This window comes from Falco rusticolus, chromosome 4 (genome assembly GCF_015220075.1).
Source record: "Falco rusticolus isolate bFalRus1 chromosome 4, bFalRus1.pri, whole genome shotgun sequence".
NCBI lineage: Eukaryota > Metazoa > Chordata > Aves > Falconiformes > Falconidae > Falco > Falco rusticolus.
In genome coordinates, this window is record NC_051190.1 from 92,462,252 (window position 1) to 92,478,438 (window position 16,187).

General features: G+C 41.1%; 1 protein-coding gene across 1 annotated transcript in view; it reads left to right on the forward strand.

The window, feature by feature from the left end:
• Window positions 1-1,044: 1,044 nt before the first annotated feature.
• Window positions 1,045-16,187, forward strand: part of ITPRID1 (ITPR interacting domain containing 1) — a 40,016-nt gene continuing 24,873 nt past the window's right edge. The window contains exons 1-6 of the mRNA XM_037383844.1: window positions 1,045-1,103; window positions 2,700-2,734; window positions 3,606-3,726; window positions 4,317-4,519; window positions 11,075-11,667; window positions 13,828-13,882. Of these exons, the coding sequence (XP_037239741.1) occupies window positions 1,045-1,103; window positions 2,700-2,734; window positions 3,606-3,726; window positions 4,317-4,519; window positions 11,075-11,667; window positions 13,828-13,882 (1,066 nt within the window). The remainder of the gene's footprint in view (window positions 1,104-2,699; window positions 2,735-3,605; window positions 3,727-4,316; window positions 4,520-11,074; window positions 11,668-13,827; window positions 13,883-16,187) is intronic.

Sequence of the window (16,187 nt, forward strand, 5' to 3'; positions counted from 1 at the left end):
GAGCAGGCAGGTAAGACAGAACCTCATTTGGCATTTCTAATAAGGACTGCTTAACTGTAAAATACCAAGAACCACAGACCTTGGCAGGGGCAGCTATTGGGAAGATGTGATATTCACGGATGATATTCATACATAAGTTGTATATTGTTTCCTCTGTTTGGATTTGTAATGAGAAGATTCTCTCATGGATTCTTCAATAGAAAAGTCTCAGGCTCACCTTCTCCACTGGCATGATTTTCTTCTGCTGGGGGAGTGGAGGTTTCTAGGATGAGTTTGAACAGTGATCTCAAAGTTATGCTGCAAGAGTTTCAGATGATTGAAATTCTGCCTGATCTGAATGTAGAACTTGTTGCTTATTCTCACCTACTTTCCTGATCTGCGGAATGTAGTGAATTCAGAGCCTATTTTTTTAGGAAAGGAACCAAAAGTCCAAATCACCTCACAGCTCCTCACGTATTCCTGAAAATATCCATATTTTTAGTGCTTTTGGAAGCCCCAAATGCTATTTATCAGTGCTTCCATATCTACATTTTTTGGCTATTGGGTTCACAATTAGAAGATGCAGTTCAACAATATGTGATTTAATCTTGTCTCCTGTTAATCAGAGATTACAGAGGCTAAAATGCCTTATCTTCCCTCAAGTATCAGAGGCCACATTTTGCTTAGCAAAATATATTATTCATAAGCAAAGATACACTTAGATGTGCAGTAAACAGAGCACCAATTAGCACCACAGTTGGTTTACAAAGTATTTTTTTGTTTGTTTGTTTGTTTGTTTTCATAAGGTTTTCTGACAGCTTTCTAAAGGGCATTATTTCCCCAAAAGTATCTTCCAGTTTGGTAATGAGATTCAGTGTTTCTTGTGTCAGGAGCAAAATACTTACACAGATCAGGAAATGTAAATACCGTACCCTCCCCATTACCATTTCTGTGACCTCTGAAATACGAAGAAAACAAACTCTAATATTTCAAAATGTCAAGATCTCTAATGAGGAATGTCTCGTGAGAGTCTTCTCATTAGAGAAAGAAGTGGAGACTCTAACCATGTGTGAAATGGCCCATGTTGCATTACCTGGAGGTGCAAAGTTTGTCCAAGTCACAAGGTAGACATGGGCTCCTGAGCAGTTTACTACTACTTAACAGGTTGAATGGCTTGGCCTTGGTAGTGGTACGTTGGCATGCTCTTGACACATAGAAATACAGGACAGTTCAACTTACTTTAGCCTACAACAAAAGAGAGTTAAGGTGTCACACCTGATGTTTGCTTGGTTCGAGAGTACAGCCACGCCAGCTACTGCCTGTGACCCAGCTTGTGGTAAACTATCAGGTTCTGCCCATTTGATCTTTTTGGTGACCTGCTACTTCCTTCACCTCCTACAACACCAGATTTCTCATCATTAAATTATTTACTTAACACCCTGGCCAGTGTTTCACAATGCTAGGTTTTTAGTTTGGCAGCACTTGCATTCATTCAGTCCTGACAATATGAGATACTGAGGAAATCACAGCAGCAGCCAGTTTGGGGTATAATGTTCTGTTACAGAGAGGAGTGCCTACATGCTGCTAGGGAAAAATTGTATTAACTCTCACTTTCAGATCTTATTTTTTACATTCTCAAGCATTTTTATAGTGAATCTACAACTTCTGTTGGCACGAGTAGGAAATGGTATACAACAAGTAGCTGATTCTTATTCAAATTATGCTCAGTTTGCTGCTAGAGAGTCTGGTTTATGTTACTGCAGCAAATTACAGGATGTCAGTAACCTTTATGTTCTCAATTTGGATGGATATTCTTGCACTGAGTAAGCCAGAAGGAACTTATGTTAGAATTTATGAGCGGAAGAATAACCCAGTAGAGAATGTGAAAGTATGTTTTCTCCTTCTTTATTGACACAATTTTGTTAAATAGAAAAGAAAACTTTGAAAGTTAGACAAAAAATATTCATCTTGTGGAATGCTGAAGGATATCTACTACTGCTCCTAGGCAAATGCTACCCCAGCTTGCAGAGGATCAATGAGTGTTATTTCGAGGGGAAGTAACAACTACAGACACTGCATCTTTGCATCTTATTTATTCCCATTTCATCATCATGAAATGACAAAATATGCACCTTACAGCTCATAGGTATATATAGCACACTTGGTGTCCAGTAAACAATGTTATCACTTCTAAGACAAATATTTTCTCCTCCAGAAACTCCTGCAACTGTCCTGCAACTGTCTCACTCCTCTCGCACATTTAGAGCACAATGCAAAGCCCAGAGAAATCACAAATTTCCACAGAACGTCAGTGAATTACACTTTAAAAAACATTATACACACACACAAAAAAGTTGTACCAGTGTGTGCTGGAATGAGAATTTAATATACTTCAGTTGTTTGGTTTTTTACTAAAAAAGCAGGGATTGAAATTTGTTTTCATATTTGCTCTAAGTATATCTTCAATGGCTCTGCAGCAGACAGTGGAAGCCAATTCATAGTGCTCACTTTTAAATAGCAGGGGCTTAGAGTGCACTGCTACTGGTTTATGAAGTGTACAGGCAGCTATTTTTCCATTCTTATTGACATGTGTTGCATTTACCTAAGACTAACATACACTGTGAGTTGAGCTTCCCACAATGGTATTATTCTGCAACTTTGCCACTGAGGTTAAAATGTTTCCTTGTCTAATGCAATCAGTCTCTTGGTCTTTTCTTTAGTTTGACACGGTTCTGGTTTGATAGGGGGAAAAAAGGTAAGAAAATAATTTTTTTATTATTTCTTCTTGTTCGCAGTTTCCTTGTCAGTACCAGAAATGGTACAAATGACTGTGCAAAGCTACAGGAGGTAGGTGTCAGACACTGTAGACATCTGTTATTTTTTCTTCCTTTGTGACAAAAGAAGGCATTTTAGGGGTTTGGGGTGGGCTTTTTTTTTTTTTTTTTCTTCTCTCAAACTGATAGCTACGGTGTTAGTTCAAAAATCTACGTATCTCTCTAGGCCTGTTTAAGATGTGAGCTGATGGATAACCTGTAATGATAAAAAAGTTATTAATGCAATGCTTCAACTGTGTATAAACATTTGCTACTGATCTTGACAGGTACGTGTAAGCTTGGGCATAACAAAACTGTGTTATCTTACCTATGGAGAAAGACTACCGTGCTGCAGGATATTCCTTTTGCAGTGAGCAGGCTCAGGAAAGCCGTTATTTCTCCACAGATTAGCGGATACAAACACATTGAGAAGGGAAGTGCAGGATTGTTCTCAGGTGCCGCTCCTGCTGCTGCAACTCATTGTGCCTTGTCTCTCCAAAACTTTGTTAAGAGCAATTATATCTTTTCAAGTAGGTGGCTAGAGAAACCGTGCTCCCTAAAGGTTCCCCAAAGATTCACCATCTGTCAAAAGTGAGCCATTCTGCCACCTTTATAATTAGCATTTACTGGTACCTCACACCTACGTTCTCACACCTACTGTAACATACTGTTCCCGAGAATACGCACATTGCCACACTCTCATGCCGACTCTTCTTCTAAGGCATTGCTATTATGTATCATTATAAACCAAGACAAAATGCAAATGTTTACTCTAGGAAAAAATCATAATGACATCCCAAAGGAGCACATGAGTAAACACATTTCATTGTTGCTTTTTTCTAACCAGGTCCCTGCAAGAGTTTTCAGAAAGTCCAGTTATGCCAAGATGCAAGAGTCTCAGCTCTTCCTACTCACTCACTGGTGCACCCAAGAGGTTAGTTATTTCCACGTATTTCCAACTAAGAGTACAAGGTAACAGCCCATCTAGGGATGAACAAATTTGAGTACAATTTTGGATATGCATTCAAGGTCTTGGTTTGTAAAAGGCATGTCCTCATTTATTTTCAACGATCAAAACAACCTTCTTAAAAGCAGGTGTCTGACCTCAAATGCATTTGTACCAGTAAAAAACAAAAACCTACCTGAAACTGCAGTGGGCTTTGAACCTCCTGGAAGGCAAAGGGCTGCGAGGTCTTATGGCAGCTGCAGCACGTCTTACCTGTACTGTGTCTGGAGAGAAGTGAGCCTGCAGAGCTGTGAACCTACACCTTTTATTAATGTCCTTCTTGCTAAACTATCTAGATCCAATGCCACCAGATTCCTCAAGGGAGAGGAACGTGTACTAATCATTTAGCAATGTGGCTGAAAATTACTACTTTCACTTAAGCGGTAGTATCCGTAAGAGGGGAAAAGAAGGGAAGGGAATTATTTAACAAAAATGAGACCGTATGATAGCTACTGCAAGAGAAAGAGAAAAGTGGTGCCAAGACAGTGGTGTAAGTAGTCCTAATGTTTTCACCACAGCATCACTGAATGGCTGTCACTTTGGGAAAAGGATCCGGTGGAGATTCTGCTTGATTTGGGGTTTGGTACAGAAGAACCTGATGTCTGCACTAAAATCCCTCCTCGGTTCCTCAGTGGTGCTTCTGTAGCAAAAGGGATCAACATCCGAGTCTTTTTGGAAGCTCAGAAGCAGAGAATGGACGTCGAGAGGCCAAACCTATATGGTAAGGAGAGACATTTTGTCAAAAAGAGAATTTTCAGCCATAAATAGTGTAGGGGCTTGAGAGGGTAGGGAAGAAGAGGCTTGGGAGAGAAAATCTATCAAAAGGGGACATGTGTTTTGGAGACATTAAGGATCCTCACATACCCCTTTGTGGCAATGATACTTCCTAACGTGACTGAGATACTGTATAGCTCTCCTCAGCTGTGCACCTTGATTTCTGTGCTGAAGCCTCCAACTTGTGGCAGTTCAAAACATAACTGCCCATCCCCTGTAAGACCTACTCTACCACCAGAGGTTATTGTTGGTGTTGCAGAGGCTGCAGAACTGAACATGGGTCCACCACTTCAGCCACTTAACTGGCAGTGTGTTAACATGTACCCACCATCACTGGTGGTGTAAGCCAATATACAGGATTTTTAATTCAGCCAGGCCAGATGTGAGCTCTCATTCCCTCTTCCCCTTGGTGGGTGCAGGACCTCTCTCACCAGGAAATGTGCAGAGCAGATGACAAGGTCTTAAATTCCCATGACTAGAGCTGCCAGAGCTTGTGCATCAGACCCACAAAACCCTAATTAGAAGTTAACCATTCTGTGGTTCAAATATGCCCTAAGATGTAGATGAGGACCATATTTTAAGTACAATAAAATTACACCATTTAAAGCACACAGTCTTAATTTTTCTTCATTTAGATAGTTTTAGTTCTCATTTTGTGTATTTTGCATTTAGGAAATGAATACAAGGTCCTCACCCTAAAGATATATCTGCATTAAAATAGCATTGTTAATTCACTGGTATATCACCCATCTGAAAAGTCCAATTTTGACATCAGTTCCCCTCATGCTTGCTGCACAGGATAGCCAGATGGCTCTCGAAATCTTCTGTTTACTTAAGATGCTCAGTGAAACAGGATCTCTCACATAGCCCTTGCATTCCCGTTTAGAATTACACCAAGGAAGCTGTATGGATGGAATGAGAATTGAAACAGAAATGTCAGAGCATTGTGGAAAATGTGGGATTTTTTTCTCTCTTCTTGTTGGTTTGTTGGGTGGGTTTTTTTTGTGGTTTGTTTTTTGTTGTTTTTTTTTTTTTTTTTGATAGAAAGCCCTGTGCACACATTTCAATATTTACAGCAAACTGACACATCAAACAGGTTTCTCAGCTCTCTCTTTCCTTCTCTTTCTGTAACTCCTCTGGGAGAGAGGGAGAGAGGGATCAGAGATAATCAGTATGAGTGGATGGTGGATGAAGACCTCAGGGAAGAAGGCAGAGAACTAGAAGGGAATGAGAGCAGAGAAAGCCTCTGAGGGAAGGAGTTTGCACAGGGAAGTCAGGCAGTGATAAGCCAAGGTGTGAATTTAATGACTCCTCCTGTAGTCATCCTCAATGGGAGCACTCTTAGTACATGTTAATGGCTTATCTGTACGGGGGAGTTGCTGTGAAGTAAGATAAGATTTGAATTTCTGTTTTGGTGGGTGTGATGTCCATCAAAACATACTATCTTGCTTTTGACAGTTTGGGAGGGGGTTTTCACACCATCTGTTTAGGCCTCCTAAGTATGTGCCTGGGCTGGGAACATTTAATCAAGAGAGGTGGGATTCATCCTTCAGAGATACTTACCTCTTCTCTTCTCACTAACTACATGTTTCCATATATGCAGTGCTTAACCTCAGCCTGGTTCACTGCACCAAATTATAGGCATTTAGCAAAAGCGCCATCTCATGGAGCTTAATCACTGTAGAGTCTTTCTGTCTCCAGGGCAAGTGGACATAGTCAGGTGGCACCTGTGAATGGTCATCCAGCCACTGCTTAAAACACCTCTCAGAGGAAGACAATCTGTCTCAGTGACCATGTAGATAATTTTGCACAGGTACCTTCCTACAGGTGGTGTTCCAGGAGAAGAGTTACAGCTAAAAAGGGTTATATCAGGTTCAGCATACAAAAGCCTGAGGAATGGTATTTGTTTGCAAACTGGTGGGTTTTTTCACCAATATTGGCAGCCTTAGGTTGTCGCAGTGAGGCATAGCAAGAAGGAGGAGTGGAAGATTCATCTTTATTAGATTTTAAAATGGATGACATCTCTAGGGAGGGACCGAATCTCTCTGCCTTCAGTACTAGTACTGTACCTAAATGTTCAGGTATCTAATGAGCCCGCTCTTCTAAAGCAGAAGCCTGTATTCCCTGTAATGACTGTGAGGAGAACAGGTGCTTTTGAAGATCTCCAGAAGACGACCCAAAAAAAGACTCTTCTCTGTAAATTAAATAGAAGGTTCAGGTCTAGAGATGTTCATGGGCATTTGCCTCTCCATGAACAATACAGGGAAGGCCAGGCTCCTTAATGCTGGAGGCCTGCATTACCAAGGCTTTGAAATGAAAGTTTCACCAAAGTGAGGCAGACCATGTGCCACCTCTAGAGATTTCAAGACTGTATTGAACCACTATTCCCAGAGATGTGCTGGATTAATTCAGTTCTTGTCACCCTATTTGGTTTATTATCACCGAACTGTTTCAATGCAAATGCAGCCTGAATCCCTCTCATTTGTCCCTAGTCCCGGAAAAGGAAGAAGTTGTTTAATCTGAGTTAGTGAATGCCTGAGAGAGGTTATCTCATTGTCCTATGTACTTGCTCCTATTCTCTGAATCAGCAGAGAAAGTTAATTGATTTAACATGACAAGTGTTACTCTGAGAGAGATAAGAAGAGCTGGATGTGGCTTGGAGCAACCTGGTCTAGTGGAAGGTGTCCCTGCCCACGGCAGGGGGCGGAACTAGATGATCTTTAAGGTCCCTTCCAACCCAAACCATTCTGTGATTCTATAATAAGGAGAAAAATTATAGGTACGATATGGAAGACAAGAAACCAGGAGGAAAAAAGGAGAGGGAGGTGAGAGGGGCCAAGGACTTCCATAGCAGAGTGATCCCTCTCCACTTCCATATTTCATTAATTTCCTAGTGCAGTCCTTTTCTGTTTCTGTCTGGCTCTGCCCTGCTTCTGATGAATATAGCTTCCTAGACCTCCTTCACTGCTGATTAGACCTTTTAAAATATGTGTGGATTGCTTCAAAGTTACCTGTTAACTGTCCCCTCACTTGGTGCTGTTTCCCCAGCATTGTCAGAGGGAGTATTCAAAAGGTTTAGTTCACAAAAATAAGATGTGTTTTCCAAATGTTGGTCAACCTTTCAGTTTCTCAGGCAGATCCAAAAGAAAAGCTTATTCCTTTCCTTTTCCAGTGGTGAAAACTTTATTGACCTCATTATTAGAGGTGATATTTGACTTCCCAACTGAAGAAATAGTCACTTGACAATCAGAAGTTATCTTAAGTGAAAAGTATTATATTTCCGAATATGTTGATGTCCAAATTCTTTGTAAACGTCAAGTTTCTGAATGCCTTAGTTCAGAAATGTTGAAATGTTTTAATCTGATGCTTAATACTAAACCTCACCACCACATTTCAATACCACCTTTCTGTACTGCCATGTATAAATTTACTTGGGGTTTGGTGTCTTCTTTCTGTGGATTTTTCACACTCATTCCTGCCTGTTTAAGCTGCTGCAAGCCTCTGTCCTGGTTTCAGCTGGGACAGAGTTGATTTTGTTCTTAGTAGCTGATACAGTGCTGTGTTCTGGATTTAGCATAAGAATCATGTTGATAACACACTGATGTTTTAGTTGTGGCTGAGTAGCACTTACTCTAAGTCAAGGACTTTTTCAGTCTCCCATGCCAGTGAGCACCAGTGAGCAGGTGCATGAGAAGCTGGGAGGGAGCACAGCCAGGACAGCTGACCCAACTAGCCAAAGGGATATTCCAAACCACAGAATGTCACACTCAGTATATAAACTGGGGGGAGTTGGCTGGGGGCTGCTGATCGCTGCCCAGGGACTGGGCAGGGCATTGGTCAGTGGGTGGTGAGCAACTGTATTGTGCATCACTTGCGTTTTTTTCCTTTTGGGTTTTGTTGCTCTTTCCCTCTCTCTCCTTTTCTTCATCACCATCATCATTATTATTTTTCAATTATTACATTGTTCTTATCTCAACCCACAGGTTTTACCTTGTTCCCTGATTGCCCTCCCCGTCTCAGTGGGGGTGGCAGGGAGCAAGCAAGCAGCTGCATGGTACTGAGTTTCCCTCTGGGGTTAAACCATTGACAGCCCCTCACAGGAGCTGCAGTTCAAGTCTCACTGTCCTCTGTGAGGTGAATGCACTAGGTGGACACCGTTTCCCATGATATGTGGTTGTCCTGTGACCACCACAGGTCAGCTAGGAAAGAGTAGAAGTACATCAGCCAGTAAATTCACCCCTAGAAGAGAAATTAAATGTAAATTGTTAAATGCTTTCTCTGAAGTGCAGCTTTAACTGAAGCAAAGGCAGTATTGCCAAGACTCAGGTTGTAGCAACCTAAAAAAAAGAGAAATATTTTAATATATGGCAAAGTAGACAATGTTGAAATTTCGTTTTTACTTTTCCTGTGCAATTTCAGAAGCCTTGGTTTTCCCGCTAAAACTTTTAATTTTTTTTCCAAATTCTGCCATTTGCTGTGAAATAAAGATGCTGATTGAAAAAATCTTGTTGGTTCTGGAATTGTTCTGTGTTCCTTCATCCCACTGTGGGCCTACTGAAGACTTTCCAAATCTTTCATGTAGATAACTATGTCAGCCTATGTAATACCAGATTTAAGGAGAGAGGAACAAAACTGTGAGCTTCCTCTCCTAAATTATAAAGCAGTTGATCATAAAGTCATTAGAAACCCTATAAAAGATACAGATTCTACTGAAGATTCATTGATGTTGCTTACAGCACGGCCATTTGCTGTTTCAGCTGAAGTTTCTAGTGAAAGTGAATCTGCATTTATGTCCCTTAATATGTCATCTGTGCTACAGTTTTCAGCTATTTTGCAGCAGGCTGCAGACACTAAAGAGATCTTATCAGCCTCTTGCCTGTTTGAGGTGGGATCCTTGAGGAGCATGCCTAGAAACTGAAGGGACTGCTTGCCCGGAGAGAAATAAATAGTTCATTGCAGCAAGGCTGTCCTTGACATAATTTCTTCATGACCTGTGTATTTATTGCATTGCAGATAAGTGAGGATTTTTTTAATGTTATTCATTTATCATTTCTCTTGTTGTTTGATTTGTTCTTTAGGTGTCCCAGGCTCTTTGAAATAATTTACAAAAGCTAAGCAGTGTGTAAAAACTGTTTAAAATTGCAGGAGGTTTGGTTCTGGTTCAAATCAAAAGACGGACTGGACTGCTGTGCCACTGTCAGTCAAAGGAGATTAGCGCTTGGCATTTTTATGGTCTCATGTAGTCGGAGCCAGATGAAATACTGAGGATAAAATGTGCTTTACACAGAGAACATGTGGTAGCACAATGGATGTACAAAACCAAAAATTATTTACTCTGACACCCCAAACTGTCGCAAATGGAAACTGCAAAACTGTGTGATGTGCGTACTGATAGATCAGATAACTCCTTTAAACAGCATCAGGTGAAACCTTTGACCATGTCTTACAAAGTGGAAATGTTTTCCTCCAGTGTTAAAAATCTGTGCCTGGGGCAAAGACAAAAAAGAATGTTGTTGAGGTACAGTAACTATCAGGAATTACATGCCACGGTATTGGTCCCCAATGCAAAGGACCAACTCAGATCCATGTTAAATATCCCCTTGCTGTCTAACTGTCAGTGAAGCAGCGTTAGCAGCAGCCTGCATGCAGAGCACATGCAGTAAATTTGGCTGCTCTCTAAGAGAAATGGCAGCCAAGAAAGTTAGCATTTTGCCATCTACTGTCCTCAATGAATCCTTCAAGGAAGGAGGAGTCCTGGTGACAGATTCATTGCCTCAGGATCAGTACAGACACAATGTGCAAGCAAATGTGTTGCTTTGCTTTGTATAAATAACTTCATGGTGTTGTAATGGTGGAAGTCTCCAGGAGCACTTAGAGAAAACATTATTTGCTTTTCTTTAGATGTTATGCCATGGAAAAAAATGACCCAGAAATTACAGGGGGTTAGTACAATGAAAAAAAATCTGGGAACTTGTATACAACATCAGCTGTGAGTTTCTGGGGGATAAGTGTTTTGCTTTGTGCTGCTGTGAAAATGAGAACATAGCTTCTGTGGTCATTTTTTTTAACAGTTAATGGCTATATGCATTTTGCAGTTATCCTGGACAGCTGCCAGTGGTAAACATTTGAGATCAGATTTTAATAACTTTATTCACATGAATTTTAATAAGTCCTTAAACATGGCATCCAAGTCTGGCCCAGCCAACCAGAGAATTTCAGGCTGGATTCTGTAACCTTTGTTCACATAGAATAGTATTCAGCTGCACTTGACCCAACAAATTCAATGTTGTGTAAGTGTTTGTAAAATATAAAGAACTATGCAGTGACGTCTCTGTATAGCCTGAATGGATCCTCTGGAAGCAAATGGAAAAATTTAGCCCCTTTTGAATGAGGTAGGTAGTATGTTTCTTGGCAGTGACAAGTTTGAATAATCATTGTACCTGATTATTTCAAAATTATACTTTTTAATAACCATGTTGCCTTCCGTTCTGCCAAATCTAAGAACGTTTTCGACAGCTGGAAGTACTTGACCACGTAACCAGTGCCCTCTCATCTTTGCTGACTGATGTCAACACCCAGCAGACCAAAGCACAGGATGCCCGCGGGGATGAGATCGGTCTCCTGGATGCTGCGAAGAGTAGACCTGTGGTCACGCAAGCAAAGAGGAGAAGACTAGGTCAGCTCCTGAAAAGGGCTTCTCGGCAGACAATGCTGCTGGAGCAGGGCTCACCAGCACCTGGGGAAACCAACTTGCACAGCAGGAAAGAGCAACCTTGTTCTTGTGCAGATATTGTTGAGAGTGGGACAGTCCAGACACGCTTTCCTGCATGTGTTACGTTGGGCTGCCTGGCCCAGGAGCAAACCACCAGAGACAGAGGTGCCTCGGCATACCCCATATCCCAGTGCCCACCAGCTCCACTGAGGAAAGCCTGGGCTTCGTCACACCTAGTTGCAAAACAGCCCCATCTTTCTCCTGCGTGTGAAGTGCCTGCCAAAGATGGGCCAAGAAAGGAGCCACCTTCGCTTGTGGCCCACATGCTGCAAAAAGTGGCCAACCTAAAGTGCAAGCTGCCAGACTCGTTTGAAATGGAAGAGGTGAGGTGAATCTGTGTGTATTCTGCCAGCAATGTATCTCCACCCATATTTATGGTATCAGTGTGGATTCTCTTTTTCAGGATGGAAGCTAGAGTAAACTATTTCAACAAACACCATGCAGCAGCATTATGGGGAAAAACAGTAGGATTTACACTACTCGTTGGGCTTTTGATTATTTTAAATTGTCTTTGTGTTAGGGTACTGTCAAAGAAGTTGGCACTGAAGTTACCGAGGTAAGATTCATTCAATCGCTGTGATAGTGTAAGAAGCCAATGTGTTTCGTGCAGCACTAGGTGGTTGGTTTTTTACAGAAGGAAGTTGCAGGAATACTAATACATATGGTAATGGATATTTTTACAGATCCAGTCATTAACCAGGGTTGTTTCATTTTTTTTCCCTATCTTTTTTTCCATCTCAAGTTCATTTTCTGGTGTGCTCTTTCAGAAAGTTGCATCACAAAATTAGCCTTGGTTTTATAGCAATGTTTGAAATATTTTATCGCTCTGTAAGCTGAGCATCCTAAAGCCAGAATAACTCAGAACAGCAGCTTGTTCTCATACCCAGTCTGTGAAGCCCATAATACTCGGCTCTCTGTATGTTTTAGCAACAGTGAGTTGTCAGTGGGGGTTCAAAACAAAGTAGCAGAGACCAAGATACTTGCCAGTCCATTTCTTACATCTGGAGCTGTTTTGTGAGCAGCAGTTTTTCTGGCCATACTACTGCATAAAAAGGTCTACGGTAGGATACTCTCCAATCCTACAGACTCCAATGGGATGCTGACAGGAATACTCTTCCCTTTCTGGCCATCCTTCAAGAATGAGGAAAAGGAAGGAGTCCAAAAATTAGCCTTTACTGTAAGAATCAAAGAAAGGAGGAGAAATGGGGGCTTGGCAGCCCCCTGAAAACATATGGACATGGGAGGGAGGGAAGTAAGGGAATGAAAGGAGTGAGCAGTGAGTGGCTGGAAAAGGTGGGAGGTTTAAAAAAACTCCATTCTTTAAAGCATTGGAAAAGGTTGGACTAAGGTGGTGGCGTTCTTCTTGAGGAAAGGATATTTATCTTTTCATGTCCTTTCAAAAGCATGTTTTTCTGTGAAAGGTTTGGTGCAGCTTTCTTGTTGGCAGAGCTGTCTCAAGAAGCAGAGCACAGGCCTGATTATTAGCCTCAGTGGGAAAGAGGGTGTCTTTTGGAGACCTCCAACACAGCAAATTTATGGTTCCAGAGCAGCCCATATGTCTTTGTAAAGCACTTGGCATGCTGGACTTGCAGCTCTGTGACTAGAAGCTCGCACAAAAGTGAGGACGTCGACAAAGAAGTAAATGCAGATGATCGTAAACGTCCCAGTTTGGTGGCTAAGACAATTTGGTGAATTCTGTATGCCCAAATTAGGGTATACTTTGTTTAACTTCTGAGTATTCTCTAGCACATCATTAAATGAAGGCTGTAAGAACGACGTGCTGGCTGAAACTATCAGGCTGTCTAAACTGTTAGTCTGACAATGGCCAGTTGCAGATGTATGGAGAAAAGACTAACAGGCACATGTAGAGCAAGATTTCTCTTGTATTCTTCTAGCCTTTGACAATGAGAGGCTTAGAGATCTCTTGAGCTACAGACTGCATGGAGGACACATCCAACATTCATGTGCATGTGTTACTTGCATCTAATAGTTCTGCTTTTCTATTAAGTTTTTCTCTGAAGGAGTTTATCTGGCACCATGACATGATGTTCCCCTTGATGCTATGAAAAAGTCAAATGGGTCTTCATTCCTAGAGAAAAACAAATTCTGACCTTACATATACTCTTTGGCAAGAATTTGCCTCCATATGGTTACATTGCCTTGGGTGTCTTCTACTAAGTCTTTTTTCCTAGGCACATTTCTCTGAGGCTGTTCAAACAAGATTGTTAGTGAATTTACATGTTGGGGACCTTTATGTATTGATTACTTTGAGCAAGGCTTGGAAAGGTTCTGAGACTAGAGCCTGGTTTATGTCAAGAAAAAATATTTTTTTAAAGGAGATAACCAAAAAGGAACCATCTGAAAGATTTTATGTTTTCATTTTGAAACATCTAGAATATTTTTTTCGTTTTTACTCCTACACCCATAATAAGGCACACAGTTGTAATCACTATGATCAACAAGAATTTTTCATCTTTTCTCAGATTCAGAGTTTTGAGGATGAAGATCCATGTAGAAATCCTCCTGACACCACTTCAGGTGAGTGTTAAGAAACACAATTTGGTCAGTTTTGCTTCTAAAACACTGTTCCCGTGTTAGCTGCTTTTAAAGTTTATCCTAACAATGCATTTTCCTTGTCCCCTCCCATCACCTCTGGCATTTGGATGCTTTATTCTAGACATGGTAGTCTAGATGATGTGACTTGATAAACCACAGGGCTGTAAAATACACTCAGCTTGTCAGGGAGACATGATGAGTGCACATGAAAAGGGTATCTCACATGCACAGCTTGGAGTGCGTGAGGTCCCTGTTTGAGGCTTTGAGAGACCTCTCTGCTCTTCCAAGTGACACCAAAGCTTTGCTCGTCCTTGGTGAATTATTTGCCAGGCTCAGACCAATGCCTTATCCACCAGTTTTCAGATATCTGGGAGATAAGTCAACCACGAGACTGGACTTTGCAACCACTCTGTACCCAGCTCACCCAGGCCCATGCAACCAGGGCGTTCTGGTGGCAGCATGGCCCCTACCCCATCATCTGAGTGTGCTGTATTACACAGACCATCACCACATGAGCTGACGTAGTGTTGAATCACATGTTAGAGGAGAAGTTATTGGAGGGTTATTAAAGGATTAAAAGCAAAGCTGTCAGACCAGATGCTGTCATTTGGGGCAATCTGAGTGTGGTTCCTGGGAAGTGTTTGGTGTTGGGGGTGGTGGTGCTGGGGAAGAGGCTATTCAGCCTCCGGAGGAAGGAGCACTTGGCCTTGGTCTCTCTAGGGTCCCTTTCTAACCAGCGCTTAAAGCAGGACTGGCACATTGGTCTTGGTGTTTTGGTTTGTTTTTTGTTTTTTTTGGTTTTTTTAATGGGATAGAAATTTAATGTGAAAGAACTGATAAGTAGCAAGAAGCTGATAGCAGGAGACAAATGTGAAAGTTTGGTGAGCCCTCACCTTTTGGGGACTACATTATACTACCTTTGGGGTACCGGTGCAAATAATTCAGCAACTCAAGTTCATACACAGGCATCTAAAAAAGAAAATCCTGTATCCACTGATGCTGGTCATTCGCAGATGCCATTGGCTGGACTGAGGACTGGATTTGCAGGAGTGAAATCATGAGCTTGTTGGAAGCAGTGGCGTAAGTCTTGCTGACTTCAGTGAGGCCAGTGTTTTCATCCAGGGGTGCAGGATTTTCTCAGTGAATGCTAGAGCTGAGTAAAGGTGATGGAATATATCATTAATTCCTCCATTCTGGAGCATTTAGTTCTGTTTTCAAAAGATCTGTAAGCATAATTTGCTATTTCGCTAGTGTGGGTTTTTTTTATAACTGTGTAATAGATTGCATACTTTTGGCATTCAGCTGCTCTTGCCACATCTTCTGGCAGGGTTCTATGTATCTGGACTGTCAGTGCGTGGCTACAGTAACTTTTGGAGCTTAATGTCACGTTCTTGTTGCTATCCAGGCTGTATTATTTGTCACCTGGGTTACATGAGGTTGTTTAGATTTTGTTTTCTGGTGGATGTCTAGATCTTCATGAACAAAGACAAGCCCCCGTACCAGTAATGTTGCTCATAGCAGTATTTATACAAAGAATAGCAATTCCCCAGGACTGGTGGAGTGAAAAACACCATTTGGACAAACATTCAGCGAGAAATTATAAAAAGAGAATGTGGACATAGCCCAGTGGGGAAAGAATTCAAAATGTAATAACAAATGTTTTTTTCTTTCTTTGTCCATCCGAAAAAAAAGACCTTGCAGTTCAATGATTAAGGGGATGAGTTAAAGGATTTAGCACGTTGTATAGGTGTATCAATCACAATGTAAGAGAAAAAAAAAACCTGTATGCCCTGAATACTCTTTTAAGACATAGGAATAAGTATGCATTTAGTAGTAATTTCATGACAAAAAAAATCAGATAGTAATTATTTATTTTTAATTCTGGTAAGACTGTCATCCAGTTAAGTGATCAATCCAAATCATAATAGTAAACTGAACTTATGAAAGATTTATGCCTTTGCAGAACCATAATACTATTTTAGAATTTTGTTTAAACACTGGAATATATATATCTCTCTGGTTTTTTTAGTGTCATTGATGCTTGGCCTAGATTTAAAGTGGAGATTTCCGGATATTTTTTTAAGACTTTTTTTTTATATTCTTGCTCTTTTTCCCACTGCTCTTAAATGGTGTACCCCTCTACACCCATGGGAGTTTTATTGTGACTTCAGCTTGCTGTGCATCATGGAAACAGTCTAAAAATTTCCAGTTGTGAAGCAATATTATTAGTATTGAATAATACCTACCTCTTAGGAAGGTTCCTAATAAATTGAGCAAAATGTGGCTC